We start from the raw sequence: 21,553 nt of genomic DNA on the forward strand, positions 1-21,553 counted from the left end.
AGGGTTTGTTTGCGTGCCGGTAAGCTTCTTAGTAAACATATATATGGTTTTACTATCACCCCGACTGGCTGCTCTTTCTACGTAAGCTGCTACGTTCTCAGCATATGTTCTCTTGTCATTCCTGACAGAAGTTCACTCGCTTTTGGGCGCATTAAACTGCTTTTTTAAACTTGTCTATCGCTAGACTGATTAGATGAATGACTAGGTGAGTATTTATCAACAAGAGCTTTCAGATTTGTTCTTTCCTAAATTAGCTGCTATGTTTCCTCACTAATTCACTCTTCTTTCTTTCGTTTCTCATATCCAAGAACTTCCACTGCAGTATCTTTTAGACACTCCGATAGTGATTTCCAAAGACAATCCGAACTTTTTTCGTCGGGGTCATCGAGGCTCAAAGCTGCAAACCTATTTTCTAGCGCAAGACTATATTTTTGACGAATAGTCTTAGCAAGGAACTTCTGGTATCAAATTTCCCAAGTGTAATTGACACTTTCTTCACCACCTTCAACTTGATTTTGCATGTGGATATAACTAGTTGATGGTCAGAGAAGCAGTCGGCTCCACCGTAAGCTTTGACATCTTCAAGGGACCTTCTTCTTCACTTGCTGATGAGTATATGGTCGATCTGGTTTACAGTGGTCCCATCCGGTAATTTCCACGTGTATTTGTGGATAGTCTTATGGGGGTACTATGTACTTCCTACAATCATGCCATTAGTGACACAATAATCAATCAGTCTCAAGCCATTTTCATTAATTTCACTAAGTCCACGAGGACCGATCACCGTTGGCGCATACTCCTGGTGGCACTCCACTTTAACGTTAAAATCGCCACACATAATCAATATATAGTGGAAATGAACTTTATTTGTGACATCACTAAGCGACTGATAGAAGGTGTCTTTATCAGAGTCGCTTGATTCATTTGTTGGAGCATACACTGCTATTAACATTATTTATGCCTGAGTAGTCGCAAAACTCGCTCTCAGGATCCGATCATTGATTGAAGGCCAGTGCCAGCCACTCCAGCCGCTTTAATAGGGCATGATAGAAAAAAGCAGATGATAATTTTCGCACTCAAAGGTCCCAAACTGTGGAAGTCGTGTCTCAGATAGTGCGGCCACATCTATCCGATACTTATCAAAAATTCTCATCACAATATTTATCCAACCCCGCTGAGAATCTGGGTTAATCATTCTAACATTCCAAAATCGAATTCGGAAACCATCTTTCGCAGTCAAAAATCGTGTCTGGGGGCGTTCAGGGTTCTGTATCTCAAGACCAGTCAAAATTCCGAGGCCATTCGTCGTTGATTCAGCAATAATTGATTTTTTACGGTGATAGTTTATTAGCCTGTCGACCAACCTTCACCACTTTGCAGACTTGGGACCGACAGTTGTGGCCTGAGAAAGCCAACAGGTCAACCCTGTTAACCTCCCGGGCACAAATCAGTTGAGTTACTTTTATCATTATTTAATAATACGAGTAAGAGGGGGATAATACGATTTAGTGTTCATGTAACTTGGCGATGCCTTGTTTCTTTACCGATAGAGGGAAAAGTTTTCCTTTATTGATTTTTTTTTTCTGTTTCAGTTCTATTTTTTTATTTTCATCCAAAAACTTTTAATTTTTATATATTTTATAACTAAATCTTCCATTTTTCTTTCTTTGACTTTTAAACTATTATAATTAGCCCCACTCGATGGACAACAGATAGAAACTACACTTTTTAGCCCAATGCTTATATTTTAACGGAACTTTCAAGGCGAAACCGTCTCCTATATTCCCTCTCCCAAATTTACCCAAGATTAACATTACCTCAAATTTTAACGAATAGGTTATAACATTCTTGTTTCAATTATCTTATATTTTTGTTCACACGCTCACAAAGTTAATTTGGCCGGCTTTTTTTCTATTTCTGGAAAAAAAATACCTATCTCTACGAAAGTAAATGTTTCACATATTCCACCTAGTTACACCCTACTCTAGATTTTCCCTCAATTAGAAGATCCCTCAAAATATGTAAGCTTGCAAGGATATAATGGGTTCCATTGATGCCCCAAACAATAAACAACAGCTAACAGCTCATATGGCACTTATGACAAGGTCGGAAGAGCCAACAGCTCATATGGCATAAGCTCTAGCAAAATTTTAAGAATTAATAGATTGCTTTAAAAGGAAAATCAGATGCTTAATGCCGGTCGGGATTAAAAATAAGAGCTTTGAGTCACGAGGTCCTTCTAAATGTCAAAATCCATCAAGATCCGATCACCCACTCGTAAGTTAAAAATACCTCAATTTTTCTAATTTTTCCTCTCCCTTCAGCCCCCCAGATGGTCGAATCGGGGGAAACGACTTTAACAAATCAATTTGTGCGGCTCCCTGACACACCTACCAATTTTCAACGTCCTAGCACGTCCAGAAGCATCAAACTCGCCAAAGCACTGAACCCCACCCCCTAAATCCCCCAAAGAAAGCGGATCCCGTCCGTTTACGTCAATCACGAATCTACGACATTTGTAAGCGTTTTCCAAGATTTTTTACTGTTTTAAAAAGTAGAGTCAAGAGAAAGAGTCAAACTTTAGCGTAGAGAGCGGGACGTTGAGGAGGAAAAACCCCTTTCATATACGGAGTAATTTCTGTTTGTTTTAAGTCTTAATGTCGCTCCTTACTTTCAGTTAAAAAAAACTTGTTTTTTTTTATTTAATATCCTAAATAAGGCATAAGCACCCCTTTTACTCTGTAACTATACAAAGAATGTATTTCCTCTTTTTTCAAATATTAATAATATATCAGTAAAGAGCGTCGTAGAAATTTGGAAGGAGCTTATTCAAATAGAAATTGTAAGTTTCATTACCCTTATCAAAAGTAAAAAGTTGACTCGGGGGGAGGGCAACCAGCCCCCCTCACACGCCCATCTATTCCCCAAACATACGCAATCAAAATTTTGAGGTAGCAGCCATTTATTTCAGCATAATTGAACGGTCCAATAACTGTATCTCTGGATATGTCAACCCCCCCCCCCAAAGCTGTCGATACAAGAGCTGTAAGCTATGCAATTCGCTCATTGTTTACATATAGTATTTGTTATTGAGAATAGTGGGATTATTTGAAATTTAGTGTCCCAGAAGACGAAGGGCATTCAAGTGAACCCTACAGAGAATGTTGAGCAGAGAGTTAAACTAAACCAAAATACGTTATGTGCATATAGGTTGTCGAAAGGGTGCAACTCAGGAATGACTGGGTATATTAGTTTTGAACTTTTAAAAAATGATGAGGTAGATGATAAATTGACCCGAAAGGTAAAATTTACTCGCTACTACTGCTACTTCTTAATATACTGCTTAATCAAGGCCGTATCCAGGGGGTAGGGGTTTTGACCCCCCCCCCCCCCGAAACCTTTGTCCAACTCGCAAAAACATAACAAAATGAATATAAACAATTTTTGACGAGTCTTTTGTAAACCTTACTACTTCATTTGCAAATACTACTAACGCTATTAAGAAATTAAATAAAAAAAAGTTTTTTTAACTGCAAGTAAGTAGCGACATTAAAACTTAAAACGAACAGAAATTATTCCCTATATGAAAGGGGTTGTCGTTTTAATACTGCTGCTACTAACACTACTTCTAAAGATAAGGATATTCATGCAAAAAGTTTTGGGAACCTTGAAATAAACCAAAACACGCTTTCCGCATATAGGTTTTCAAGAGGACATGTCAGCAATCCCTCAGGAACGGTTAATGGTATTAAGTAGAAACTTTCGGCCCGTGTTGAGGGGGATGTTGCAATAACCAAGGGTGCAATGTGCATATTGCTGTTAATCCTACCACTACCACTACAACTATTGAAGCTAACGGTATTAAGGTGAAGCTTTTAAGGAATCTTTAGATGGATGTTGAATTAAATTAATTTAAAAAAAAAGTTTTTCCGAGAGAAGTAAAGAGCGAAGTTGCAACTTAAAAAGGACAAACTTATTACTTCACAACCTATCTAACATATATCAACAAAGCTAGTTCAAATAAAACAATTAATTACGTTTCCCTATGTTTTAGGAGAACAGAAAAATAGCGCTTTACCAAAAACACAAAAGCCAAATATATATATATAAAAAAAAAAAAAACGGGAATATTGATTTGGGAGTCAAAAGTGAGTATGGAGCCTGACAACAATAAACTAATCTATAAAACTTTTAATAATCTTACACAAGTTGTGACATCAGTAATTTTCAGTAAAAAATTAGAAATATCTTAAAAACATAAGTGTAAAATTAAATATTTTTTTAAACAACCCCTAAGTCACCGAACAGCGTACAGAAAAGTCGGATTGATTTATCAGGTAGCATTTTGTTCTCGTCAGCTTTAATACCAATAGTGAGTAATATACAATCTTAAATTGTAAGAAATATGCCTTAGTATTACTTGAAATGAAGATCGAATCAGAAATAATATGAACTCTGGAAATCCAGTTATTTCTCTCTATACACGAGTGAATTTCAAGCTATGATACAAATTCTAAAGCTAGTCTATAGTACTAATACTGTCAAGATGGCTCTACTTCGAACTTGTCTAAAAACTAATCATGACATGTCCTTTTCAGAACCAAAAGGAGAGCCAGTCATTGAACTGAGCCATTGTGCAGAAGTGATACCAAATTAAACGAAAAAGAAAAAAGAAACAAAAAAAAACAACAATCCTAAAATGTTTTATTTTTGATGTGTAAAAAGTATGCTTAATTGGTTTGCTTTTACTGTACCAAAACCCCTATATTATTTTTTCCTTTCAGTAAAGTGGTAGTTTTCTATAATCCTAGAAACATAGGGAAACAAATTAGCTGCTTTATTTATGCTAGTTTATTGATATGTATATTAGATAGGCCGTGAAGTAATAATTTTTGTCCGTTTAAGTGTCAACTTCGCTCTTTACTTCCCTAGAAAAAACGTTGTTTTTTTAATTGATCTTCGCTCATTTTTGATTAAAATTTAATGGAGAAACAATGCTGCCGTGATCTTTTTTGTTTATAAAGAATGATTTCTGTTCCTTTCAAGTTTTAATGTCACTTCTTAGTTTCAGTTGAAAACTTTTTTTCAATATAACGAAAAGAGAAATCACCAATGCAACAGCACAAACACATAAAAAAAAAAGGAGACAGAAGGAGAAAAGGAAGACTGTTTTCCTAAATTAGTGATTAATATAGACCAGCACTTGAATGAGGCCTTAACCCTACTCATCCATACAATCACATAGGTCAAACAGCATAGCCATACACAATCAACCATAAAGAATAATCCGTGGACAGGCAGTCACGTCGTCAATAAGTATAAGTCGTCATTTACCAAACAATAAAAACAATAAAGACAAATAATTGACAGGCAACAACCCAACACAAGGGCTCATCAGGAGAAAATATATATATATATATATATATATATATATATATATATATATATATATATATATATATATATATATATATATATATATATATATATATATATATATATATATATATATATATATATATATATATATATATATATATATATATATATATATATATATATATATATATACATATATATATACATATACACACACATATATATATATATATATAATATATATATATATATATATATATATATATATATATATATATATATATATATATAGTACCAGGAGCTTTTCAAAGGTATGGTAGGCACTGATGACCTTATCCATGTCAAAATCCAAACCCTATCATCCTCGCTATCATTTTCGATTTGTTTGGTTCGTTTTACATCGGCTTGTCTTTTGTCATTATTAAATACAAATCGCCGAACCTTTGGTTTTTAACAAATGCTTATTAAACATTGATGACCTTATCCATATCAAAATCCCAAGCCCAATCATCATCGCTATCATTTTCCATTATGACACGTTTTGATTCTCGCTGTCCAGGTTGATGTTCAGTGACTTGCTCACATGTCACTGCAGTATCACATGATACTGCAGACAACCTTAACAGCTATGAAAAACAATACATGTTTTTCAGGAACCTTTGTTTTGCGATGAACGAAAGATCTGTTTTTACTCGGTTGACTTCGCCTGAAAAAGCCATAATGAAGACAGGGCTTTAAAAATCGCCTAGCAAAAACTAGAAGGCTACTGTAACAAAAGAGAGTTGTTTAAGGACTCACTTAAAAGCTTACTTTTATACCTAATCACTTTTTATAAATTTGACTTAATAGCACATTCTCATAAAGTGACCTTTCGGTTGCTTCCCCCATTTTTTTTTCTTTTTAATGAAAAAAGTGCTCTTTACAATGAAATGACCACAAAAAGGTGTTTTTCAAAACCTAGGCAAGAGGAAAAAACGAAAAGGGGCAAGGCCGTCCCTTCCCCTCAATTACAGGAGTTGGAACTACCACACAGACTTCCTCACAGAGTGAAGTTTGAAAGTTCAATTCAAAATTGCTGATCATTCAAGCTTGATTTTTCGTAGATTTTTAGTCGAAAAGAAATTAGTTTTAGTTATTTTTTTCGCACTAAACTTTTACTTTAAAGAGGAGTAGACAATTTATGAAACTTACTAAGTAGGTTTTGAGAGGGAGTATACTTAATGGGTTCTTATAGAACTCCTTTTAAGGGCTTTAGACCGTAATTCTTGCAATAGAACCGTTTTATGCTTCCAAATTCTTTCACTTAAAAATTGGCACCAGAAGTACCGTTTTCAGTGCTATCTGGCACTTATGGATGGTAAAATTGAAAAAAAAAAAAAAAAAACACGCAGATATGAGTAATAGCTTTAAAAGAAGCCTTCTCGAGAAACTCTTTAAAAAATGAGCGCGTCACATTTGCAATAATAGTGGATTATCTGAAAAGTAATCATAGGCAGTACAATAGCATCATCATCAACTAACATCATTTTAATACAATCCTAATAAGGGGGATTAATGCCAGAATTGCCTCTCACTCAATTGGAGTATCTGTCTTAGCTTTTTCTACAATTATCAATAACTTGATACCCACAGCTATTCCATTTTAATTCAAAAATCAACGGAAACGGTAATCTTATCAAACAGTTCGTGGTAACAAACTGTAATAAGGAGCGACCCGGCTCAATAGTAAACAAAACTCTAAAAAAAGGAATTTTGATACTAATAGATACATCAAAAGAATCAGATTTTTAGGATGATTTTAAATATATAAGTTTAATCAAATTTAGTCTTACCCATCAAAAGTTAAGAGCCTGAGAAAATTTACCTTATTTTGGAAAATAGGGGGAACACCCCCTAAAAATCATAGAATCATAACGAAAATCACATCATTGCATTCAGCGTATCAGAAAACCCTAAAAAAGAAGTTCCAAGCTCCTATCTACAAAAATCTGGAATGTCATATTTTTTGCCAGAATGATCGTATCGACCAGAATTTTCCCAGGGATGATCGTATCGACCCAGTGGTGCTAGAATGTCGCAAGAGGGCTCATTCTAATGGAAATGATAACTTCTAGTGCCCTTTTCGAGTGACCGAAAAAATTGGGGGGCACCTAGGCCCCCTCCCACGCTCATTTTTTCCAAAGTCAAAGGATCAAAATTTTTAAATAGCTCTTGTGTATATAACAATAAAGACATAACAATGTCTTTAGGGACGACTTACTCCCTTACTGTCCAATGGGGAGGGGCTGCAAGTTACAAAATTTGACCAGTGTTTAGGTATAGCAATGGTTAGATTTTAAATATATAAGTTTAATCAAATTTAGTCTTACCCACACGAGCCTGAGAAAATCTGCCTTATTTTGAAAAAAAGGGGGAAACACCCCCTAAATCTCAAAGAGTCATAACTAAAATCACATCATCGCATTCAGCGTATCAGAGAACCCTACTGAAGAAGTTCCAAGCTCCTATCTACAAAAATCTGGAATTTCATATTTTTTGCCAGAAGACCGATCACTGGTGCGTGTTTATTTGTTTTCTTTTTCTTTTTTTCCCAGGGATGATCGTATCGACCCAGTGGTGCTAGAATGTCGCAAGAGGGCTCATTCTAATGGAAATGAAAAGTTCTAGTGCCCTTTTTAAGTGACTGAAAAAATTGGGGAGCACCTAGGCCCCCTCCCACGCTCATTTTTTCCAAAGTCAACGGATCAAAATTTTTAGATAGCTCTTTGTTCAGCATAGTCAAAACACTAATAACAATGTCTTTAGGGACGACTTACTCAGTCACCGTCCAAGGGGGAGGGGCTGCAAGTTACAAAATTTGACCAGTGTTTAGGTATAGCAATGGTTATCGGGAATTGTACAGACGTTTTCAGTCGGATTTTTTTGGTTGGGAGGGGGGTTGAGGGGAGAGGGTTACTTGGGAGGATTTTTCCATGGAGGAATCCGTCATGGAATTAGATAATTTCCACGAAGGGAGCGCAGGATATTCTAGTACTATTTAAATCAAAAACTAAACAATCAAAAAATAAATACGGAAAAGTTTTTTCAACTGAAAGCAAGGAGCAGCATTAAAACTTAAAACGAATAGAAACTATTACGCATATGTGGGGTTCATGTCCTCCTAAATACCTCGCTCTTTACGAAAAAGTATTTTTAGTAACTTCAACTATTTATTCTACGGCCTTTGTGATTCGGGGGTAATTCTTAGAGAATTGGGACAAAATTTAAGGTTTAGTGTAAAGAGCGAGGTGTTAACGAGGGGGAGAACCCCCTCATATGCATAATAAGAATATACAAATACAGAAGTTCGTTATGTAAGTTAATTCGCAAGTTACGTATATTTTCTACAAATAAAAATGTTCGTATAAAATTAAAAGTTCTAGTTGTCTTTTTAAGTAACCAAAAGATTGGAGGGCAACTGGGCCTCCTGCCCCACCCCTTTTTTCTCAAAATCTCCCGATCAAAACTAAGAGAAAGCCATTTAGCCCAAAAAAATTAATATGTCAATTTCGTTTTAATTATTCATGCGCGGACAGCGAAAATAAAAAAAAATATATTAATTCAAAAACGTTCAGAAATTAAATGAAAAAAAACAAATTTTTAACTGAAAGTAAGGAGCAACATTAAAACTTAAAACGAACAGAAATTACTCCATATATTAAGGGGGCTTTTCCCTCTTCAACACCCCGCTCTTTACGCTAAAGTTTTTTACTCTTTTAAAAAGTAAAGTTGAGAGAAAGAGTCAAACTTTAGCGTAAAGAGCGGGGTGTTGAGGAGGGGAAAGCCCCTTTAATATACGGAGTAATTTCTGTTCGTTTTAGATTTTACATCATAGCAATGTAAAATAAGGTAAAAATATTCCGTTTTGATTTTTAATCTCTGATCACATATGCTATTTTGTGTGCCCACGATATAATACTCAGCCGTAACTTCATACATGAAAAATTCAGTGTTTTTAAGCGATTTATAAAACTGTAAAACCTCAAGAATCTAAAAATGATTTCCTTTAAAATAAGGCAATTAAATCTTTTTATGTTTATGGACTGCATACTAATTGATAAAAATGACATATGACATATTTTTACCCCAGAGAAAAATAAATATAAAAAGCTGGTCAACTACCAGCCTCCCGAAAAACATTCTACAAAAACAACTTCCGATCTATAAATCTACGAAAAACAACCTCCCTGCTTGCACACATTCGAAACCAACAAGAGTTGCTGAGAGTCACAGCTCCAGTTCAGAATATTGTAGAAAGATTTATGCTTAAATCATGGATCCACCATAAGGTAATATCAACAGATGTCATACTGAAGAAAAATAGCTTATTTTTATAATTTCAATCGTCTATTTTGAAGTTTCATATAGATTATATGAAGTTTCAAAAAGTGTCATATAGATCTATATGAAGTTTCATAAAAGTAGTCCATTTCAGCCAAGTCAATTCGCGCTGGCTAATGAATAGGCTACTTCGATTTCCGACATTTTTGTTTTCATTTTTTCGACGTTTTCATGTTTTCATTTTTCAGTTTAGCCGATACTTCCAACTTTAGTTTTTTTCATTTTTCATTTCTTTTTACTTCGCCAAATTAAGGATGCTCTTATGATTTCTTCATAATAATTAATTAAATGCGGTGGCCAAAGACAGGAAATCCTTTTTATAGCCATGAATTTTCGGCGCATTACGTTTTCTATGATATTTGTTTTAGAAATTAATATCCCAATAAAAACACAAAATTCTTGGTTAAAAAAGGTGGGTTGATAGCCCTCTCCCTCAACCAGGGCATCGATTGGGAGGGTAGGGGGACAGATAATTCCCCCTGTAAGATTCTAGAAAGTCTCTGTATTTTCATTAAATTTTCTTTTTAAAATACCCCTTCTACTGAGTTGGAAAAGCACCCTTTTGCAACTTAATTTTAAAAAGGCAGGAAATCCAGTCCCCCCTGCATGTACGTGAACAGGGATCACTGCCCCTCAGCCTGGCGAAGAAAGGCCTAGAAAAGATAAGACAAAACTCACAGATTTAAAAGCAGGAGGCATCTTGTTTCTCTTTCCCCAGTGGAAGTTACTTAACTCCAATGATCCAATGTTTGGTGCTACATTCTTGATATTTTGCAGCGTATCAATAGTTCCTCCTTTAACCATAACCGTTTCTAAGCGAATTGGACCAAACTTTTTTACATTTGAATTCATTGACCGAAATAAGTCAACCGAATTACCTGGATTAATATCCATTTTCCTGAAAATATCCAAGATTTTATCAGATTTAATAATTACGGTAACGGACAAATGGAATTAAATCAGCCGCATATTGGACAAATACAAATTGGAAAGATAACTTCGAAGACCACACTGCCTTTCCATGACGAAAGTAAAACAGTTCAAAATAGGGATGATACCTTTTTATTGACAGTGAAATATAAAATTATTTAACTGGATATTTCGAACACATATACAGTGTTCATCATCAGCAGTAAAACTCTTTTACTGCTGATGATGAACACTGTATATGTGTTCGAAATATCCAGTTAAATAATTTTATATTTCACTGTCAATAAAAAGGTATCATCCCTATTTTGAACTGTTTTACTTTCGACAAATTGGAAAACATAAAAAAACAAAACAGGACTTGATGGGTTTGGGTAATGGTTTCTTCAGGCTGTCTTAATAATTAAAACAATTGATTGAATCATACAGACTAGGCCAGAGGCGCTTTGTATGATAAGACACTAGACACTAAAAGATAACTAATAAAAAAAAAAAAGAATTCCACGAGTGAAGGTTTTCAAAGAAAGGTAAACATCAAACCAATTAAACAAAGTCCATTAATTCTTCAAGCGTAAAACTACCATAAATCACTATCAATAAACAAATGAAACCCAAAAAGGAACAGAAATTACATAAATAATTGAGTCAGACTCAAAACAGCCAAAGCTACTACAAAGAGCAGTCATGGGGAGAACTACAAATGAATACGGGAAAAGATAGTGATGAAGACAGGGGTATTCACCAGCGTTGCCAACTTGCACACCTTTCGTGTGAAATGCACTTTTTTTCACTACATTCCTTCACACCACGGACAGGATTTGCACTATTTTAGTCCAATATTTGCTCTTTCCACTCTTTTATGAAATGACGATAGAAAAAGTATTAAGTGAAATAAAACAAGAGCTAACAGATCATATGGCACTTGTGACGAGGTCAGAAGAGCCAAGATCCAAAAGATCATATGGTATGACCCTAATATTATATTATAATAAGATAAAATTCTAAGAATCAATAGATTGATTTGAAAGGAAAATCAGAGGCTTAATGCCGGTCGGAATTTAAAATAGGCACTCTGAGACACACAAGGTCCTTCTAAACATAAAAATTAATGAAGATCGGATCACTCACTCGTAAGCTAAAAATACCTAATTTTTCCCCTCCTTTCAACCCCCTCCCCCTCAAGATGGTCGAATCGGGGAAAACAACTTTATCAAGTCAATTTGAGCATGTCCCTGACATGCCAACCAATTTTCATCGTCCTAGCACATCCAGAAGCACCAAACTCGCAAAAGCACTGGATCCCACCTAACTCCCCCAAAGAGAGCGGATCCAGTCCGGTTACGTGAATCACCTATCTACGACATTTGCTTATTCTACCCACCAAGTTTCATCCCGATCTATCCATTCTAAGCGTTTTCCAAGATTTCTGGTTTCCCCCTCCAACTCCCCCCAATGTCACCAGATCTGGTCAGGATTTAAAATAAGAGCTCTGAGACATGAGTTCCTTCTAAATATCAAATTTCATTAAGATCTGGTCACCCATTCTTAAGTTAAAAATACCTCAATTTTTCTAATTTTTCCGAATTAACACCTCCTCCCCCCCGAACTCCCCCAAAGAGAGTGGATATATTCCAATTATGTCAATCACGTATCTAGAACTTGTGCTTATTCTTCCCATTAAGTTTCATCCCGATCTCTCCACTCTAAGTGCTTTCCAAGATTTCCAGTTTCCAAGATTTCTGTTTCCCCCCCTCCAACCCCATATGTCCCCGGATCCTATTCGAAATGAAAATGGAGCATCTGAGACATAAAATTTTTCTATATATCAAGTTTCATTAAGATCCGATCACCCATTCGTAAGATAAAGAAACCTCGATTTTCACGTTTTCCAAGATTTCCACTTTCCCCCTCCATTGGGGGGACCCAATGTCACCGGATCTGGTCGTGATTTAAAATACGAACTCTGAAGCACAAGATCCTACTAAATATCAAATTTCATTACGATTTGATCACCTGTTCGTAAGTTACAAATGCCTCATATTTTCTAATTTTTCTCAATTACCACCCCCCCAACTCCCCCAAAGAGAGCGGATCGGGTCCAGTTGTGTCAGTCACGTATCTTGGACTTGTGCTTATTCTTCACACCAAGTTTCATCCCGATCTCTTCACTCTAAGCGTTTTCCAAGATTTCGGATCCCCCTCCCAACTCCCCCCAATGACACTGGATCCGGTCAAGAATTAAAATAAGAGATCTGAGTTTTGAGATCCTTCTAAATATAAAATTTTATTAAGATCCGATCACTCCTTCGTAAGTTAAAAATACCTCATTTTTCTAATTTTTCAGAATTAATCTACCCCATCTCCCCCAATGAGAGCGGATCCGTTCCGGTTATGTCAATCACGTATTTAGGATTTTTGCTTATTTTTCCCACCAAGTTTCATACCGATCCCTCCACTCTAAGCCTTTTCCAAGATTTCCGCCTCCCTCCAATGACACTGAATCCGGTTGGGATTTAAAATAAGAGATCTGAGTTACGAGGTCCTTCTAAATATGAAACTTCATTAAGATCCAATCGCCCCTTCTTAAGTTAAAAATGCTGCATTTTTTCTAATTTTTAAGAATTAACCCTCCCCCTAACTCCCCCAAAGAGAGCGGATCCGTTCTGGTTATGTCAATCACGTATCTAGGACGTGTGCTAAGTTTTTCCACCAAGTTTCATCTAGATCCCTCCGCTCTAAGCGTTTTCCAAGATTTCAGGTTTCCCCCTCCAATTCCTACCAATGTCACTCCGATCAAATTGTCGAATCGGGGAAATAACTGTTTCTAATTTAATCTGGTCTGGTCCCTGATACGCCTGCCAAATTTCATCGTCCTAGCTGATCTGGAAGCGCCTAGACTAGCAAAACCGGGACAGACAGACCGACAGACTGACAAAATTTGCGATCGCTATATGTCACTTGGCTAATACCAAGTGCCATAAAAAAGCGGTACTTGACTTGGCTACAGTGAAGTCAGCAATAGTTCACGACTAGTTACTTGGACCTCTGATATTCTTTTCAAACATTTGGATAAAATAGAAACAAAACTTTAACTAAGCATTTGATGCAGTCAATTATAGTTCAGTTAAAGATCCAAGTAATAAAAATAAACACTTGAAAATTTCAAGCAGAGGATTAACTTTAAGCTAAAAAAAGAATGATAATCGCAAATTTTTTTACTGGCACTCTTTTTTAACAACTTGCACTCTATTTTGGCTCTGATTTGCACTCTTTTTTGGCGTCAGCAATTGGCAACCCTGACTAATACCTATTTGTCTTTTAAAGACCAGAGAATAAGTTTCGCTTTACTGAAAGAAATCTTTTCAAGCTATGTCTTTTTATTTCTCAAAACGTCAACGAAAAAAAATCCCCATCATAACCAAGATTACTGAAAAGAACAAATGTATGTGGATTAACTGTTTAATATATAATGATATTTATTCCTTAAAGTTTTAGTAACTTTACTAAAGGTTTATTAAAGTTATAGAAGAGAAAACATTTAAATTTATTTTGCTTTCAGTAAAGTGCAAATGTGAATGCAATTGGAAAAAACTCTTTTGATCTCGTTCGATAGCAGTAGTCGCAGCAGTCACAAGTAGTTACAGTTGCAGTCACGTTTAATTATGGGTGTATCCAAAAAGGCTAAGGACATTATAGTGACACTTTGGAGGATGTTGAGGGGTATCCTAGTAGTGTTGCTATAATACGTCCACCCGTAAGACCCCTGAAACCTTAAAGTTTCCCTATACTCCTACGAACCCACTTTATCTGGGCCCTATAGCTTCCCTATACTCCGACCAAAACACCTTATTTGGATACTATATGTTGCCTATACTACAGACAGGACACCTGAGGTTTGTAGTTATTAAATAAATAAAAAAGTTTTTTAAACTGAAAGTAAGGAGCGACATTAAAACTTAAAACGAACAGAAATTACTCTGTATATGAAAGGGGCTCTTCACTCCTCAACGCCCCGCTCTTTAAGCTAATATTTGACGCTACCCCTCGACTCAACTTTTTAAAACAGTAAAAAACTTTAGCATAAAGAGTGGGTCGTTGAGGAGGGAACAGCCCATTTCTATAGCTTCACTATACTCCGACCAAAACACCTTATTTGGGTACTATATGTTACCTATACTACTGACAGGACACCTTAGGCTTGCAGTTATTAAATAAAATAAAACTAGTTTTTTTAACTGAAAGTAAGGAGCGACATTAAAACTTAAAACGAACAGAAATTACTCCGTATATGAAAGGGGCTCTTCCCTCCTCAAGGCCCCGCTCTTTACGCTAAAGTTTGACTTTCTCTCAGCTCTACTTTTTAAAACAATAACAAACTTTAGCGTAAAGAGCGGGGCGTTGAGGAGGGAACAGCCCTTTTCATATACGGAGTAATTTCTGTTTGGTTTAAGTTTTAGTGTCGCTCCTTACTTTCAGTTAAAATCTTGTTTTTCTTTATTTAATTTTTGATCGTTTTTGAATTAATGTAAGTTTTGATTTTGGCTCTCCGAACATGAATAATTAAAACGAAATTTGCATATTAATATTTTTTGGGGGGTAAATGACTTTTTCCTAGTATTGATCGGACGATTTTGAGAAAAAAGGGGTGGGGGAGAAGGTCTAGTTGCCCTCCAATGTTTTGGTTACTTAAAAGGGCAACTAGAAATTTTTATTTTTACAAACATTTTTATAAGTAAAAAATATACGTAACTTACGAATTAAATTATCTAACGAACTTTTATATTACTATATTTTTATAACGTATATGAGAAGGTTTGCCCTCTCGTTAATACCTCGCTCTTTACTCTGAATTTTAAATTTCCTCCCAATTCTTTAAGAATGACTCCTGAATCACAAATGCCGTAGAATAAATAGTTGAAATAGCTAGAAATACTTTAGCGCAAAGAGCGAGGTACTTAGGAGGAGATGAACCCCTCATAGGAGTAATAATTCCTGTTTGTTTTAAGTTTTAATGCTGCTCCTTACTTTCAGTTGAAAAAAACTTTTTCATATTTTTTTTTTGTTTTAATAATGCTTGAAAATTCCGCGCCCCCCTTCATGGAGATTCTCTTTCCCCATGACAAATTCCCCCATGAAAAGATCCTCCCAAGTAACCCCCCCCCCCCAAAAAAAAAAAATCCCCTGAAAACGTCTGTACGATTCCCAATAACCATTACTGTAACCATTACATTACTATGGCCAGTGTAAATAATGGTCAAAGTTTGTAACTTGCAGCCCCTCCCACGGGGACTATGAGGGAGTAAGTCGTCCCCAAAGACAAAGTTATTAGGTTTTTCGATTATGCTGAACAAAATACCAATCTCAAAATTTTTGTCGGTTGACTTTGGGAAAATATGAGTGTGGGAGGGGGCCTAGATGCCCTCCAATTTTTGGTCACTTAAAAAGCGCACTAGAACTTTTAATTACCGTTAGAATGAGCCCTATCGGGGCATTCTTGGACGACTGGGTCAATACGATCACCTACGATCACCTACGATCACCCCTGGGAAAAAAGACGAACAAAAAAAAAACAAATAAACCCGCACCCGTGATCAGTCTTTCAGCAAAAATAGGAAATTCCACAGAATTTTCATTAAGATTCTATGACTTTTAGGGGGTGTTTCCCCATATTTTCCAAAATAAGGCAATTTTTCTCAGGCTCGTAACTTTTGATGGTAAGACTAAATTTGATGAAACTTGATTTTAAAATCAACATAAAAATTTAATTCTTTTGATGTAACTATTGGTATCAAAATTCCGTTTTTTTAGTTTCATTTACTATTGAGCAGGGATGCTCCTTGCTACAGTTCGTTACCACGAACTATTTGATATGTCAGACAGAGAGAAGTTGAAAACAAGAAATTGTTTTCTGAAAGTGGTTTAGCAACATATTTTTTTGTGTATTTAGTTGTTGTTTATAATGAAACAGTTCCAGTTTTGAAACAGCTTCAAAACGAAGAAGCGATCAAAAGTAATTAAGAATTATATATGCCTTGCCTTTTTAGTTTTATCATTTATAAAACGTCCGATTTTTCATGAATCAAAATATAAATCCGCTATCCTTTACTTCAACAAACAGTTCGTGGTAATGAACTGTAGTAAGGAGAGACCCGGCTCAATAGTAACCAAAACTCTAAAAAAATGGAACTTTGGTACCAATAGCTACATCAAAAGAATCGCATTTTAATACTTATTTGAAATATATAAGTTTCATCAAGTTTAGTCTTACCCATCAAAAGTTACGAGCCTGAAAAAAATTGCATTATTTTAGAAAATAGGGGGAAACACCCCCTAAAAGTCATAGAAACTTAACGAAAATCACACCATCAGATTCAGCGTATCAGAGAACCCTACTGTAGAAGTTTCAAGCTCCTATCTAAAAAATGTGGATTTTTTTGCCAGAAGGCAGATCACGGATGCGTGTTTATTTGTTTGTTTTTTGTTTTTTTTTTCCCAGGGGTGATCGTATCGACCCAGTTGTCCTAGAATGTTGCGAGAGGGCTCATTCTAACGGAAATGAAAAGTTCTAGTGCCCTTTTTAAGTGACCAAAAAAACTGGAGGGCACCTAGGCCCCCTCCCACGCTAAGTATTTTCCTAAAGTCAACGGATCAAAATTCTGAGATAGCCATTTTATTCAGCGTAGTCAAAAAACCTCATAACAATGTCTTTGGGGAAGACTTACTCACCCAAAGTCCCCGTGGGATGGGCTACATGTTACAAACTTTGACCAGTGCTTACATATAGTAATGGTTTTTGGGAATTGTACAGGCGTTTTCAGGAGGATTTTTTGGTTGAAGGCAGGGGTTAAGGAGAGGGGGATATGCTGGGGGGGACTTTCCATCGAGGAATTTGTCATGGGGGAAAAATTTCCATGAAGGGAGCGCAGGATTTACTAGCATTACTTAAAAAAATGAATATAAAAAAGTTTTTTTTTCAGCTGGAAGTAAGGAGCAGCATTAAAACTTAAAACGAACAGAAATTATTACCCATATGAGGGGCTCACCTCCTCCTAATACCTCGCTCTTTACGCTAAAGTATTTTTAGTAATTTCAACTATTTATTCTGCGGCTTTTGTGATTCAGGGGTCATTCTTAATGAATTGGGACAAAATTTAAGCTTTAGTGTAAAGAGCGAGGTACTGACGAGGGGGCGAACCCCTCATATATGTAATAAAAACATGAGAATACAAAAGTTCTTCACGTAAGCTAATTTATAAGTTACGTATATCTTTTACTAATAAAAAGATTCGTAAAAAATTAAAAGTTCTAGTTGCCTTTTTAATTAACCGAAAATCGGAGGGCAACTAGGCTTCCTCTCCCGCTCTTTTTTCTCAAAATCATTCGATCAAAATTATGAGAAAGCCATTTAGCCAAAAAAATAAATATGCAAATTTCGTCTTAATTATTCCTCTGCGGAGAGCCAAAATCAAAACATGCATTGATTCAAAAACGTTCAGAAATTAAATAAAAAAAACAGGTTTTTTTAAATGAAAGTAAGGAGCGACATTAAAACTTAAAACGAACAGAAATTACTCCGTATATGAAAGGGGCTTTTCCTCCTCAACGCCCCGCTCTTTACGCTAAAGTTTTTACTGTTTTAAAATGTAGAGTTAAGAGAAAGAGTCAAACTTTAGCGTAAAGAGCGAGGCGTTAAGGAGGAAAATCCCCTTTCATATACGGAGTAATTTGTGTTCGTTTTAAGTTTTAATGTTGCTCCTTACTTTCATTTAAAAAACTTGTTTTTTTTTTATTTAATTACTTCAACAGATCAAAATGTAAACTGATGTCTTTTTTGTATTCGCGCTCAAGTGTAACCTCTTGTCTTATGATCCCATGGGAAGGGTTGAATCTTAGATTGACGCTTAACATGAAGATAATTAAATATACTATATTATGAGAACGATATAATTTAACGGCGTTATTTATTTGTCGTGCTTTCTCTTTGCCGACCTTATGGAGGGTAGGTTTTTACCTTAGATACCTTATGGACAAAGTGACAAAATCCAAGCACAGAAACACTACAAGCAAAATGATTGTAACTTACTGTGATGTACGAAAAAAACAACAGTATACAAAAACAGTTTAGTTGTTATACCGACACTGAGAAAAAATATAAGCTAAAGATATCAAGGCGATTTAATGGACATGCAGTCACGAGAGTATATAGAGAAATACCAAGTAGTGAAATATGAACGAGTATTATATCATATTGCTCACTAGATATCCAACACTATACATAATGCACGAGCAATTTAAGATTTTTTCTATATAGTTCTTCATTCGTCGTATTTCACTGGGTGATTTTTAACTTGCCCGGGGGTTTTAAATAAAATCAAATTACTATTTATATTTATCGCAACATAACATCACCATATAGTTATCTCGAGCACTGATTCACCACTACCAATTCGACTCCCATAATTCACATGCTTCATGGATGTAAGCTCGCAGAATCTCTTGTAAAAACTTGGTTACGGGTTTCTGGATGGTGTCAACGTATGTAAAAATGGCGACGTTTCAGGGCAGTTTTTAGTTTGGAGTAGGAAAACCGTTTACTGGGCTTAAATTAGAGGTATGCAGAGGCTGTGGCAACATTGTCTTGACAACAATGTCGCAAAACCAGGTTATGCTACTATTCCAACAATTGAAGCGTAGACCAGGTTCTTCTCCCGAAACAGTTTAAAACCACGACAATAACAGTCTCTTAAAAGTAAACAGAAATAACGTTAAGAGTTTTCCCGATCATATCAGGGTAAGTATTTTCCCATTGATCACATTTATCATATTTGAAACATAAGAAACTTCTAGCGTGAGTCACAGATATCTTCAAGACAAGAATTACAGTCTTTATTTGCACTGAATATCCTCTATGATATTTACATGGATTGCACAATCTATACGTTTCGTCACAGAGATCAATAATAGTACAATTCTCAAAGGATGACCAGCTGCCCAATGTATACAAACAGAGTGGACACATGTAGAACATTTTCACTGTTGACTGTCTCACTTCCAAAAAGAAACTGACTTATGATCGATAAAATGATGGTTCTTTGCTATCACTAATCGCTTAAGCTGATCACCTTTTGCCTCACTAGAGAAATCAGAGAAGTAATCGAAAGTCTGTGCAATCTTCAAACAAATGAGGAATAGAATTTTGTTCGATGAATATGTCAATAAACTGACTAAATGCATTGGGGCCACGACACATGGTCTCGGACAATATTCCAAAGCTGAAGATTCATTTTTCATCATTATCATCAATCATTCTTTGACTGATGATTCTCTTTAGCACCGACAATCTTTGAAAATGAGCATTCAAAATTAACTATTGTTCCAGAGTAACGAGATTCAGCATATTTTTTTGTCATTCAAATCCATCCATTTTAATCCTGACACTCTCACCGCCAATTATAGACTAACAAAGCAAAAGAATGAAGATTTCTTCTACCTTCTCGTCGTCGCTAGTAAAATATCCAACAAGAAAAACATTTTCAAAAATGGAATAGTAACAAACTCACTCCTTTTTTACTTAGTGATTCATGGTTCAATGAGTGTTTATGTTGGTGAACCATCAATGGCGCTAGTAATGTTTGCAAAGGGTTTGTTTTCCATCAATTCATCTTTATATTCCTTGGTGATATTGCCTGCCAGTGCCCTTTTTATTATGCCATCAATTTCTGTATTACCCCATTATTTTTACATAGATTGCAAAGTCGACATGTAAATAAGATATGCTGCATGATATTGTACCAGGATTACATATGTCTTCTTTTTACCTTTCGTTGAATGCTAAAATTAGGAGGAGGATGATAAGATTCGTCAAATGGTAACGTGTTACCGGCAGTATAAGCATGAAGCTGACCGTCACCATCAACTATTATTTTTTGTTTGCGTTCTCTTTCAACACTAACATCTCTGGCGATGTTACCCTCGCATATCCACCATTATAACACTTAAACCTTTTCGGTGCTCCAAAAAAAAATAGAACCCCCACCATTGTGACAATGCATGCATATATATCCAATAGTGTCACCATTAGCACTTGTTTCATAGTTCATACATTTCTCCTTGTTAGCATTCAATGATGCTACAACGATATCATGTACACAGGCCTTCTTAAAATATTTCATCTTCGCTTTTTGAAATAAGATGTATATGTTCATTTACTCTTCGACCTGTTAAGACTTGTTTTCTCTGTGAAAAGAATTAATTTCAGTTTAAACCAGTGGTGTAAAAATGATTATTTTCTGAATCAATTAGAGACTGAATCTGAACCAGTGGTGGAAAAAGGGTTATTTAATTAGAGACCTCGAAAAGATAAGTCATTTACCGTATTTTTGGACTATAATCAAACTTTGAGTATCGAGATATAGTCAGCGATAGTTTCTTTCCCCGCCCACTGATGGAAAGGATGTTTGCAATCGGTGAAATAGTGTTTTGCAGATTTACACACTACAAAAGCTGGCCTGTGAAGATACTAAAAGTTATACCAATTAAGGACGGTCAAGTTAAGTACCAGGTACTCTGCTACGGAGGTAAAAACGAACTCACAATTGTTACTGCTATGTCCCTAATGGAATACGATGCTGGTTATGAAGTGGCCAATACCGACAAAAGACCCGCAGTGGCAAAAGCACTAAAAGAAATGCTTCAAAATCTCGATCTTGGAGGAATTAAATAAAAAAAAACAAGTTTTTTTCAACTGAAAGTAAGGAGCGACATTAAAACTTAAAACGAACAGAAATTACTTCGTATATGAAAGGGGCTGCTTCCTCATCAACGCCACGCTCTTTACGCTAAAGTTTGACTCTTTCTCTCAATTCTT

At 35.6% G+C, this 21,553-nt stretch overlaps 1 protein-coding gene across 3 annotated transcripts in view; it reads right to left on the minus strand.

Annotated features, from left to right (window-relative positions):
• Positions 1 to 21,553, minus strand: part of LOC136036926 (uncharacterized) — a 103,453-nt gene that overhangs the window by 48,636 nt on the left and 33,264 nt on the right. For all 3 annotated transcript variants that reach the window (XM_065719314.1, XM_065719321.1, XM_065719330.1), the window contains one exon: positions 10,438 to 10,657. In XM_065719314.1, coding sequence (XP_065575386.1) covers positions 10,438 to 10,657 — 220 coding nt within the window. The remainder of the gene's footprint in view (positions 1 to 10,437; positions 10,658 to 21,553) is intronic.

This window comes from Artemia franciscana, chromosome 2 (genome assembly GCF_032884065.1).
Source record: "Artemia franciscana chromosome 2, ASM3288406v1, whole genome shotgun sequence".
Taxonomy (NCBI): domain Eukaryota; kingdom Metazoa; phylum Arthropoda; class Branchiopoda; order Anostraca; family Artemiidae; genus Artemia; species Artemia franciscana.